The following is a 13,883-nucleotide window of genomic DNA, read 5'->3' as shown; positions in this document are numbered from 1 at the left end:
GGCCGGCTCGGAGGCAATGGAAGATTCCCTTTTTTCCAGTCAAGGTTCGTGAGCCTTTCCAACCAGCGCTTGCTGTATAGCTTGCTGTATATGAAGTCCCTGCTGCCTGAAGCTTCCTGCAGAGTCCTCTATTCCCCTGTACTGAGACAGGTACCTGCATGATGGGCAGCTTGAGCCTTTTTATAGGAAATCTATCATGCCCCGGGCTCCACAGGTGCCGCTGTGTCTCAGGTGTGGTGTGGGCCAATCCCATAAAGTTCTCAGCCCTCCATTTCTGCCAAGTGTCCTACAGTTCCACTAAGGCCTCGGGCTCCCGGTACCCAGTACTGCGCTTCGGCTCTGAGGGTGCCCAGTCACAGTTCCTCTCTGAGCCCTGTTCCTCTCCTTTGCTTCTTTCCTCTGAAGCTCCACCACATACAACCCTTTGGGTCTTTCTCCTTCCAGAGGCTGTAGCTCCCTCGTGGCTGCCAGGCCTCTCTGTCTGCTCTCTCAGACTTCCTTCTCCTTCAGTGTCTCTATAAGACTGGCTAACTCCTCCTCCAGACCAGGACATATGTCCATATTTGAGGGAATCTCCCCTGAATCCGGGTCCTGAGCTCCCCCTCCTGGCCTGGATTAAGATTGTGTTGCATGTGTGTGCCTTACCTGGTGAAGAGAACTCCATTGCCTCTGAGCATGATATTACCCTCCCCGAAGGGAAAGCAACATCACTGTAACAACTGGTTACCTGGGGTGTTACATATATATAGATTGAAGTCGTTGTCCTGAGACAACCTTAAGTATATGTATTCTCTATTACAGTCACCATCCTACTAGGCGTATATATTTATATATATATATATATATATATATATATATATATATATATATATATATATATATTTTATTTGCTGAGGATCTAACTCCATAAATTACTGCCTGTAATATTACCATTGATTTTAATATGGCCATGGAGCCAGGAATTATTCTTTGCCTTCACAGCCATTAATATCCATCCCATCGATTATATTAGGGTCACATTCCTATTTCAGCTTTTATTATAATACTCCTTTGTCAGGCTTTTTGGCTGGAAAATTCAGTCGTGCTCCTGCCATTACTGTCGTACAGATGGTGACTGTGTAGCAGGGTGGCATCCTGCCAGTGGGTTGAAGCACCATCTTTATAGAGGAACTACAGGACGTGCACATAACACTGACTGATGGGATGTATTGTTAGTCTGTCCTAGGTCACTGGCGAATCCTGTAAAGTTTACTTGCACAATATTAATCTACATGTAATATTAAAGGGAAATAGCATTACAATACTGTCTGGCTGCAGTACTAAAAGCATGGCTATCGAGAGAATTTTAACTTTATTCCTCCTGTTTGCCTTCATCAGTTTACATCCATATTGAATCAGGAAGTCAGCAGAATTCTGAGCGCAGCTCGTTTGGCACCTAAAAAGTTAATTTTCATTAACTCAAATTAGGTGTTTTCAGAGAATTTTCACTGGGGGTGTGTACTTCTTCCCCCTGTATGATGATGACCAATCATAAGCAGGCAGCAACATTCAAGGGGAAGGAGAACACGCCCCCACCATAGCTTAGAGCATGTTTCTCACTGTGAGACATATAATGACAGTCTGATCTCACTGCAAAGCAATTACAGATTTCCGTGAGCACAGCAGCTATGACTGTGATTACTGACATCTTTTAGCTCTCAGCTCCAGACAGTCAGTGTGGAGGGAGGAGCAGTACAGCAGAGGTGATAGTTTTAGGAGAGGAGGGGAGACAATTGAAGGGTTTGTTGTTATGTGACGCAACTAAACTCCACTGTACTGACCCTACCCCAGCGACTGACAGGAGATGAAAATTCTAAAAAAAAAATAGACTCTTTAAATAGTTAGCAGACCAGTCTCCGAAAACAAATACAGACCCCAAATCAGACACTCAATCAAATAAAGACTTAGACCACACCTCCTAAACAAGTACTGATCCAAAACTACAGACAATCCAATAGACATACAGACCCCAGACCAGACACCCAATAAAGTACAAATATAGCGCAGGCCTCTGAAACAATTATAGACCCCAGATGAGCTCCTCTAAATAAATACAGACCCCAGAAAATCCCTCCTAATCAAATGCAGACCTCAGACCATACCCTCAAAACAAATACAGATACCAGACTAGACCCCCTTAAAAAAATTAGAGCAACTAATTAAACATAGGTTCCAGACCAGACCCTCTAAACGAATATAGACCCCAGACCAACCCCATTAAAAGAACCATCGCTCAGGCTTCGAGTGCTGTCAATCAAGATACTACCTAAGGGGCATCAAGACCTCTGTACGTGCCAAGGGTGCAAAGAAGTTCCCTCATTGACCATTTCGAGCTTACTGTCTGAGTTTTATACATTGTTGCCCACTCTGCTCATCGCATGACTAGATGTAATATAAAAGCTCATCTGCAGCGCCTGCGGCTCACGGACCTTCCCTTTTTTATGGCAGGAACATGAACCGTGCCGCCGGCGCACCATAAAAGCACCGTTGTGTCCCGTGTTGTTGTTCCACTCTCTGCACCTGTATCGTCTCTGCATTGTGTCTGACATTGGCTTCCAGACAAAAGTGAGAGACTCCTGGGCAGATGAAATGACCTACTCATAAAATAATCATGTGAGGCCGAGCAGATGTTTACCAGTGATATACCTCTCCGTGGTTCCAGCTCACGCCTCAGGAACCGAGACAGAATGTAGAAAACATCAGACAGATGCCTCCTCTTCCAGGTTGGGTTTTTGACATATAGAAGGCATGAGGCATCTTCTAAGTAACATGTCTCCCTCACAGGTGACCTTCGGATTAATGTGATTGTACACGATTACATAACCAGGACTGATTTCCATCAACAACAGCGCCACTGCTGTATACAGGTTGTTTGTGGTATTGCAGCCCAGCCTCATTCCCTTCAATACAGCTGAGCTCCAATACAAGACACAACATTAGCATTGATTCTGGAGGAGATTTCTAATCATGTACAAACCCTTTAACTGTGAGAGCCCAAAAATTGACCATTGCAGGTTCACAGTAATGATGGGCTGATGCCAAATTTGATTTCGATCAACGCAGATGGGCTCATACAATTTGATCACAATCTACGCTAACAGTAAATATATCATCATTGAAACAAAAAATAATAACTTTATGTTTGTATTTATGTTAGCGCCCCCATTGCATTTTTGTTTTTGCTTTTGCATACAAAAAAAATGCAACTTTTTTTATGCCTCTTTTGACACTTTATTTTTCAAAAAAGGGGGCATGACTTTGCCAAAGAGTCATGGTCCTCTTGACACATTTACTAGAATTTACACAAGAAATTGGGTAAAATAATAGGCAAAACTATTCCACCCCGTATCCGACATAGATTAGCTCTGCTGATGCTCAGGAATACGGAGACGCAACAAATTTATTACGAGGTCTACACTTTTTAAGAAATTTGTCATATTTTACTCCAGTGTATTTCTCCTTAAGAGTGGCATATAATAGAGAGTTGAGTGGCTTTACATTGTTAAAAGTGTTATTTGTATAGGACTGCTTAAAAGGGTTGTACCAAGTTTGGAAGTTATCCCTTGTCTTTTCTGTCCCCTGTAGCCGATCACTGGGGGTCTAACAGCTGGGATCCTCCCCCATCTCGAGAATCGGACATGTGCAAATGGAGTAGTGGTCCGTCATGTCCATTCAATCTTCATAGGACAGGTTACATCTCTTGCCAATGCATTACTAATGCTACTGTGGTCCTCACCAGCCTTTGTCTAGTTTGCTGCATTGCTGACACTTCAGTGGTCCTTGACAGCATTTGTTTCATTTGCAGCTTTGCTGATGTGCTGCTAGTCTTCAACAGTGTTTTTTTTTTAGTTTTTAGCTTAGTTGATGCTTCAGTGTTCCTCCCTAGTAGAGTGTACTGCATTGCTGACACGTTGAAGGGTCTTGCTAACCTTTGTTTACTTTGCTGCAGTGCTGATACCACAGTTGTCCTCTCCCATTTTTGCTTACATTCCTGCAGTGCTGATGCCACAGTTGTCCTCTCCCATCTTTGCTTACATTCCTGCAGTGCTGATGCCACAGTTGTCCTCTCCCATCTTTGTTTACATTCCTGCAGTGCTGATGCCACAGTTGTCCTCTCCCATCTTTGTTTACATTCCTGCAGTGCTGATACCACAGTTGTCCTCTCCCATTTTTGCTTACATTCCTGCAGTGCTGATGCCACAGTTGTCCTCTCCCATCTTTGTTTACATTCCTGCAGTGCTGATGCCACAGTTGTCCTCTCCCATCTTTGCTTACATTCCTGCAGTGCTGATGCCACAGTTGTCTTCTCCCATCTTTGTTTACATTCCTGCAGTGCTGATGCCACAGTTGTCCTCTCCCATCTTTGTTTACATTCCTGCAGTGCTGATGCCACAGTTGTCCTCTCCCATCTTTGTTTACATTCCTGCAGTGCTGATGCCACAGTTGTCCTCTCCCATCTTTGTTTACATTCCTGCAGCGTTGATGCCACAGTTGTCTTCTCCCATCTTTGTTTACATTTCTGCAGCGCTGATGCCCCAGTTTCCTCGCCAGTCTTGGTTTCTTTTGCTGCAGCAATAACATGTCATACATCCACTTGTTGGCATGTGCCTGCCAGGATCTTTGTACGGCTGTCAGGTATCATGTATTTGTTATTACTTTAGGCCAAGTAAACAAAGACCAGGAAAGGACACTGGCGTATTGTTGCTAAAGGGAAATATTAACAGTTGGATTTGATTTTTATTTGTAATTTTACCCCATTTCCTACAGGAAGGTTCATTTTATTAAATTACTAGCAAATCCTGTTAAATTCTGCACCATTAAATAGTAATGTGATGACTCTGCAGAATCTTTCATAGTCTATTCAGCAAAGTTGACGTGTGCTGCAGAAAAAGGAAATGACAGCTTAATGTGTATACTCCAGTAGCTGATGTAAATGTGAAAATGGAATATGTCCCAATATTTTTTATAGAGAAAATACTCTTTTCAACTGTCAATCTAGGACAGGGGTGAGCTGAGCTGTCCGTATGGTGATGGACAGCTCAGCCATCCAATCAAAGGCTGGGGCGTGCTGAGCTGTCAGTGTGTTGAGTTAAAATTCAGCCGTCCAATCAGGGCTGGGTCATGCCGGGGCTTTCTCCATGTCTGCTATTCGAGAGATTAGTTGGCTATTTAGATGGCTCTCTGTCTCCAACTAGTGCCAGTTGTAGCTTAGTTCAAGTGGGGTGCTCTTGCTCTGTTCTTTGTGTTCCTTTATTTGATCTTTGTTGCCCGTCTTTGAACCTTGCCTTTGACCATCCATTGGCCTTTGCCTTTTGTCTTGATACACTACCTTCCCAGAATTCTGACCTCAGACTGTGACCTGACTATGCCTTTGCCTTAAACCCTTTATTTATGATGAACCCTCTTGATATCAGACCCCAGACCTCTTGACTACCCAGCCTCACAACTTGTCCGTGAGTAATGACTAGTGTTACACCAATCAATAACAATTAATAAAAAACTATTTTCTAAAATATATTTTTAAAGGCTCATTGAATTTATCTGGAGAATTTACTACGAATTAAAATTGAAAAAAACAAATGTTATAGCTGTTTGTGTAGCCCAGAGCAAAGACTTAAGAGAAAAGCCTGGTCATAGTGAAGTGTTATACTGTGCAAGACCACAAGGTGGTGGGTGAATGAGGGGAAAGGAGCTGCTGTTCCTGACGGTTAAACAGCTTAGCTTTGGAGCGAGTCCAAATTATGCTTTCAGATTCATTAACATAGAAGTAAATCTCCCAGCCATAAATCTGCAGACTGGCTGTACTCATTTCTCCAGCTCTGGAACAGAAGTAGGCACGCTTAGTTTCCTCGGCTGGTTAGGAAATACTAAGATTGGACATTGCGGGAAATGTCTCTTCAGATGCCACTGCCCAATAAAAATAAAAGCTGAGGTAAAATAGCTGGATAACAGTCCAACTTTCAAAGGTTGACTCCAGGAGACATTTTTGGATTGACATAATACAGTAAAGCAACTACTGTATACCAGCTGCCGAAAACATAGAAAGGAACTAAACCGGGATCTCCCATATCGTATAATTAATTTTAGGCCACAATGTGCCTCCTTAGATGTCCAAAACCTGTAACCCAACACAAATTTAGGTCAAACTTAGCCCGGGTCTTCTGTAGACTTTACTCCTAGCTAGACTTGTACTTAAATACCATACATGCTAAACATTTGAATTGGTCTTGCGGGAATCCAGACTTTGGTGCACCATTTTTTTTATCTTTGCATGGAAGTGCCCCCTTTTTATAGGCTCCATCTCACAGCCATAAGTCTTTTCCTGTAAATTCATTGCAAGTCCGAAGTGACTCCGCTGAGGGTTTATATTTCTAGGACCCATGGCCTTTTTATTATTGCAGCCTTTCTCGTATTCTGCAAAGAGATGGAGCCCACTGTGTGCTCCACGCATAGACGCACTTTGGACCCAACTTACAGATGGTGCCTCCTCTCTAGTCAGATGTAGGCCATCAAGAAAATCATTCCCGACCCGTAATGATGGACACTCACTTTTTCTGTGGCCTGGCTCCAAGGAACACAGTTCCTGATGTCCTCAACCTACACAGTGATGGTGATGACGTTCACACGTGGGCAAACTTTCCAACTCTCCTGAGAATCCTTAGGAGACTCCCAGAACTAGGGGCGACCTACTGGACTGTCGAAGTTGGCAAATCTCCTGTGCACCACAGAAGACTCCTGAACACCGACACTTCCCCACTTTTGTTTAAAGTTGAGTTCCAAAGGAGTAATTTTGGAGGAGGAAACGGGTTGTGGATAGGGTGTGACTTAACAGGAAAGGGCATGACTATGCAAATTAAAAAGTGAACATAAGTTTTCAGTATATACAAATTAAAGAGAACCAATCAGCAGATTCACGAGGAAACATACTGTCAACCGGGTCCTGGATGAGTAGACAGAGGCACTTTCCCAACGACTTCTCCCTGCCCCGTTCCCCTAGACTGACAGGTCTTTCGCTATGTGTGTATAAAATGAGGTACCTGTCAGTCAAGCGGATTGAGGCGGGGTGAAGATACCAGGGACCGGCCTTGGACTACTCATCCAAGACACATAGTCCCCACCTCGCTTTTCAAATCATGTTTTTTCTGTGTTTGAGAGTATAACCTACACAGCCGCCATATTGCAGCCAGTGTCTGATTCATGCTGACTTTAGCTGGAATCTGCTATCAGGTTCCCTTTAAATGAAAATGTTATTTTAGGATAACAAAATGAACAGAAAAACGCTGCAGGGTTTGGTCGGGTTTAATCAAAGGGAATTAAATATTAATAAGAGTCGATGCTTTCATACCTTATTTGATATTTTACTGGAGCTGGAATATACAGCGATCATACACCTCTCCATTCGAATGTAGAAGACAACAGGACCTCCAAGCATCAGATATTTATCACCTATCCTATTGTAGGACAACCCCTTTAAAGGGAATGCATTATCAGAAAATGAACCATCAGGTTAGGTTTTTGTGCTTTGTTTCTTTGGCAATGTTTTTTTTTTTTTTTTATATCAAAGTCAGTATGAGAAAAAAATTTAGAAATTGTGCAATATTTTCACTGGCCACTGTTATACACAGTAGATAACACAGGATCCACCATTCACAATAGGTGATGTCACAGCTCACCTCCTCCTCCTGTACAATGACTGATAACACCTCTATATACAGTAGATAACACAGGATCCACCATTCACTATAGATGATGTCACAGCTCACCTCCTCCTGTACAATGACTGATAACACCTCTATATACAGTAGATAACACAGGAACCACCATTCACAATAGGCGATGTCACAGCTCACCTCCCCCTCCTGTACAATGACTGATAACACCTCTATATACAGTAGATAACACAGGATCCACCATTCACAATAGGTGATGTCACAGCTTACCTCCCCCTCCTGTACAATGACTGATAAAACTTATATACAGTAGATAACACAGGATCCACCATTCACAATAGGTGATGTCACAGCTCACCTCCTCCTCCTGTACAATGACTGATAACACCTCTATATACAGTAGATAGCACAGGATCCACCATTCACAATAGGTGATGTCACAGCTCACCTCCTCCTCCTGTACAATGACTGATAGCACCTCTATGTACAGTAGATAACACAGGATCCGCAATTCACAATAGATGATGTCACAGCTCACCTCCTCCTCCTGTACAATGACTGATAACACCTCTATATACAGTAGATAACACAGGATCCACCATTCACAATAGGTGATGTCACAGCTCACCTCCTCCTCCTGTACAATGACTGATAACACCTCTATATACAGTAGATAACACAGTATCCACCATTCACAATAGGTGATGTCACAGCTCACCTCCTCCTCCTGTACAATGACTGATAACACCTCTATATACAGTAGATAACACAGGATCCACCATTCACAATAGGTGATGTCACAGCTCACCTCCTCCTCCTGTACAATGACTGATAAAACCTCTATATACAGTAGATAACACAGGATCCACCATTCACAATAGGTGATGTCACAGCTCACCTCCTCCTCCTGTACAATGACTGATAACACCTCTATATACAGTAGATAACACAGGATCCACCATTCACTATAGATGATGTCACAGCTCACCTCCTCCTGTACAATGACTGATAACACCTCTATATACAGTAGATAACACAGGAACCACCATTCACAATAGGCGATGTCACAGCTCACCTCCCCCTCCTGTACAATGACTGATAAAACTTATATACAGTAGATAACACAGGAACCACCATTCACAATAGATGATGTCACAGCTCACCTCCTCCTGTACAATGACTGATAACACCTCTATATACAGTAGATAACACAGGATCCACCATTCACAATAGGTGATGTCACAGCTTACCTCCCCCTCCTGTACAATGACTGATAAAACTTATATACAGTAGATAACACAGGATCCACCATTCACAATAGGTGATGTCACAGCTCACCTCCTCCTCCTGTACAATGACTGATAACACCTCTATATACAGTAGATAGCACAGGATCCACCATTCACAATAGGTGATGTCACAGCTCACCTCCTCCTCCTGTCCAATGACTGATAGCACCTCTATGTACAGTAGATAACACAGGATCCGCAATTCACAATAGATGATGTCACAGCTCACCTCCTCCTCCTGTACAATGACTGATAACACCTCTATATACAGTAGATAACACAGGATCCACCATTCACAATAGGTGATGTCACAGCTCACCTCCTCCTCCTGTACAATGACTGATAACACCTCTATATACAGTAGATAACACAGGATCCACCATTCACAATAGGTGATGTCACAGCTCACCTCCTCCTCCTCCTGTACAATGACTGATAACACATCTATATACAGTAGATAACACAGGATCCACCATTCACAATAGGTGATGTCACAGCTCACCTCCCCCTCCTGTACAATGACTGATAACACCTCTATATACAGTAGATAACACAGGATCCACCATTCACAATAGGTGATGTGACAGCTCACCTCCTCCTCCTGTACAATGACTGATAACACCTCTATATACAGTAGATAACACAGGATCCACCATTCACAATAGATGATGTCACAGCTCACCTCCTCCTGTACAATGACTGATAACACCTCTATATACAGTAGATAACACAGGATCCACCATTCACAATAGATGATGTCACAGCTCACCTCCTCCTGTACAATGACTGATAACACCTCTATATACAGTAGATAACACAGGATCCACCATTCACAATAGATGATGTCACAGCTCACCTCCTCCTGTACAATGACTGATAACACCTCTATATACAGTAGATAACACAGGATCCACCATTCACAATAGATGATGTCACAGCTCACCTCCTCCTGTACAATGGCTGATAACACCTCTATATACAGTAGATAACACAGGATCCACCATTCACAATAGATGATGTCACAGCTCACCTCCTCCTGTACAATGGCTGATAACACCTCTATATACAGTAGATAACACAGGATCCACCATTCACAATAGGTGATGTCACAGCTCACCTCCTCCTCCTCCTGTACAATGACTGATAACACATCTATATACAGTAGATAACACAGGATCCACCATTCACAATAGGTGATGTCACAGCTCACCTCCCCCTCCTGTACAATGACTGATAACACCTCTATATACAGTAGATAACACAGGATCCACCATTCACAATAGGTGATGTGACAGCTCACCTCCTCCTCCTGTACAATGACTGATAACACCTCTATATACAGTAGATAACACAGGATCCACCATTCACAATAGATGATGTCACAGCTCACCTCCTCCTGTACAATGACTGATAACACCTCTATATACAGTAGATAACACAGGATCCACCATTCACAATAGATGATGTCACAGCTCACCTCCTCCTGTACAATGACTGATAACACCTCTATATACAGTAGATAACACAGGATCCACCATTCACAATAGATGATGTCACAGCTCACCTCCTCCTGTACAATGACTGATAACACCTCTATATACAGTAGATAACACAGGATCCACCATTCACAATAGATGATGTCACAGCTCACCTCCTCCTGTACAATGACTGATAACACCTCTATATATAGCTGATAACACAGGATCCACCATTCATAATGGGTGATGAAGTCACATCTCTCGCTGCTCCCCCTCCCTTCACAATGATCAATTAGAAGCTTCAATACAAAGATAGGCTCGGGATCCGACCATTGTTGCTAATATACATCTGCTGTTTCCTGAAGCAAAAGGAAGTTAAAGTAAAAAAAAAAGCAGTGTGAAAATTTCAAGATTTCTATATTTTATTATTAATAAATATTGTCATTTGGAAAAAAAAATAATTACCAAAAAAACAGATATGTATTTTTTCTACTTTTAGTGAATCTTAACGTGGCTCTCTGCTTTGAACGATCTTTACTTGTTGGATGATCCTCCAGCAATGAGCTGATCACACAATGCCCCCTTCACCTGCTTAAACTTATAGCGAAACCCTGCAATTAGTGGTTTAATTACTCTACAGCGCCACCACAGGTGAAATTAAGCATTACACAGTTTTCATTACAATCAGTGAGTTGTCAGAGTAAAGCACGACGGGATGGGTTCTCCAGGGTAAGAGAAGCTCTCTTTTAACCACTCTTGACTCGGAGCAACAAATTAGGCCTAAGCACAGTGGATCACCCAATAGTAACTCAGATTTGCCCAATTGGGTGTACCTCTTGTAGGATGGTACATATACTATTGAATGTGGTGTCCACTGGTGCCAAGCTACAAACTATGTGGTGTCCACTGGTGCCAAGCTACAAACTACTCCAGGCCTATATTGTCCATTTTCTCAATACTAAGATATCAGTGACCATAATTTTTAGGAAACGTCTCTACAACCATTGATCTTCTGTGTGAAATGAAACCACAACCCGTATTCCACAAATTCAATATCCTGAAGGTTACACAGAAAATTTCACAGGCTGTGGATTCTTAAAGTGCCAATTCATCTTAGTTATTTGTCCTTAGATAGATGATGCCCTTCTCCAGACACATATGTCTGGTTGATTTGACCGAGCATGCGTTTGCTCACCATGGGAAGTGAGGATTATGTCTTTGCCAGACATCTCTGGTGGTGACTTATTTTAAAAGAGTAATATGATTGGCCATCAAAATTCGACAAGCCCAACATTCTATTCCCCAACATAATCAGTCAGGGAAAAGTTGGTAGTCCTCTATACACGGTTAAAATCATCAAGGTTGTCCGACTTTTCGCCAATGTATATGGGGGCCATTACAAAATCTTCAGTCCTTCCAAAAGTCATTAGCATGTTTTGGCCTTTGACACTTATCTAGTCACCAATCAAATTTATCGTACCCGGCTAAGTGATACGTTGGGTCACTAGGCAAAAGGGCTTAAGTTTAACAAGGAGAAAACCTGCACTGAGTTTGTACGGAGCTTGAGTTTTCTTTGACTTTTGATAGGTCTAAATCTTGGCCCGATCAGCAGTGGTTGACCTGGACTTACGACTATGTCTGACATGCCACACATACTGTATAGAACACAGATTGAACAATGATAAATTTATACGGAATTTACCTGTTGCTTCAACCATTCCTTCCAAGATGACCACGATCTCGACATCTTCTTTTGGTAACTGAGCTTTTGAAACATCCCAAAATGGGCTGTGCTGATTGATTTCATGGCTTATAATTAGAGGAGAAACCAAAAACAGACGATCATCTCCGGTGTCATATCCAACGTTGATGTCTGTCTGGTTCAGTGGTATGAATTCTCCTTCCTTCGTCTGTTTGGATTTGATCAATTTCGCTCTTATTGATGCCTCGACAATGTGTGAGTTCCTAAGATCCCCCACCCGGAACATCAGACACAGTTTTCCATCCCTCATGGAGATGACGGCATTGGTTGAAAAGACCAAAGTCTCAGCCCTCTTTTTGGGTTGGGATATTTTTACAAACATGCAGCCAACCATAAAAGCGTTGACAATTGAACCTAAAACAGACTGTACTAATAGAAGTATGATGCCTTCTGGACACTTGTCCGTGATGACCCTATACCCATAGCCAATAGTTGTCTCTGTCTCTATTGAGAATAAAAAAGCTGAAACAAACCCATTAAGATTATCCACACACGGACTCCAGTCTTTGTCTTGTAAATGCTCCAGATCTCCTCGAATGTATGCTATAAGCCACCATATAAACCCGAAAAACAGCCATGTTATTGTGTATACCATAACAAATATCAACAGGTTGAACCTCCATTTTAGATCCACCAGAGTGGTGAAGATGTCAGTCAGATAGCGGTAGGTCTCTCGGACATTCCCGTGGTGAACGTTGCACTTTCCATCCTTGCGGACATATCTCTGAATCTTCCGTTTTGAGCATTTTTGCTTGTCCTCCCCGATATGTTTTGGGAGCTTTGGTTGCCGTATCGAGATGGGACTCTCCACATCTTGCTCCATCAGGACTTATCTGATGCTTGGAAGCTGACAACATGAAAAAGACAAAAAGCAAAAAAATATTAAAACTATAAGGGGATTTAAAAAGAAAAAAGTCAAAAATTTGTGAAGAGACAGAAAATAAGTTAAACTGCAAACGGTAATCCATAATAACTAATCTTGAAACACTGGCACTGGACATTCAGTTGATTCCTCATTTACTTAAAGGGGTGTCTGGTTTAGAAAACCCATGTTTTCGGACAATTAGGAAATTACTAATATCGGTATAGTATAGGGTTATCCTTTGTTCAGGATTCTTCAACCTTGGTCAAAGTTAATAGTGGTAAGAAAGAGCATGTCTATTCTATATAGCATCGGTCCTGTCCTGTGCTTATCAATTTGTGAAATACCTAATTATACCTGTAGAGGCGCTGCAGGGAAAGGAACAATTACTGCTGGACTCTGAGAAATTCCAAAATGTGTTCTTTTAGTTGTATTCTCTCTTTATGACCAGTTTATTTTCCCAAGTCTCTTCTTACAGGTCTGGATTGTCTTGGGTGGACAACCCCATTAAGACCACTTAACACCACCACCAGATTCAATTGAGAATGATCCAGTGATCTTAAGCAATTTCTATAATACTCCATTCTGGGTGACAATGGCCTGATGAATCATGACAGATGATCCATTGCCAAGATAACATTTTGCCCCTTAAAGGGAATCTGTAAACAGGATTAACCCCCTAAGCCATCTATATGGGCTTGTAGGTAATAGAAAGTTGAATAAAATGATACCTTGATATCTATGATCAGATATTTTATTCCAGAGAATTCCATGTTTTTCTTA

General features: G+C 42.1%; 1 protein-coding gene across 3 annotated transcripts in view; it reads right to left on the bottom strand.

The window, feature by feature from the left end:
* KCNJ6 (potassium inwardly rectifying channel subfamily J member 6) overlaps positions 1-13,883 on the bottom strand; it is a 251,507-nt gene that overhangs the window by 43,001 nt on the left and 194,623 nt on the right. For 2 of the 3 annotated variants that reach the window (XM_077278923.1, XM_077278925.1), the window contains exon 2: positions 12,179-13,085. In XM_077278923.1, coding sequence (XP_077135038.1) covers positions 12,179-13,061 — 883 coding nt within the window. In that variant the 5' untranslated portion in view covers positions 13,062-13,085. Of the gene's footprint in view, positions 1-12,178; positions 13,217-13,883 lie in introns of those variants that run through there. The other variant, XM_077278924.1, reaches the window with a different exon arrangement.

The sequence above is a fragment of the Ranitomeya variabilis genome (genome assembly GCF_051348905.1).
Source record: "Ranitomeya variabilis isolate aRanVar5 chromosome 1 unlocalized genomic scaffold, aRanVar5.hap1 SUPER_1_unloc_1, whole genome shotgun sequence".
NCBI classification, from domain to species: domain Eukaryota; kingdom Metazoa; phylum Chordata; class Amphibia; order Anura; family Dendrobatidae; genus Ranitomeya; species Ranitomeya variabilis.
The sequence above is the reverse complement of the archived record's forward strand: the minus strand, read 5'-3'. Positions and strand labels throughout refer to the sequence as shown.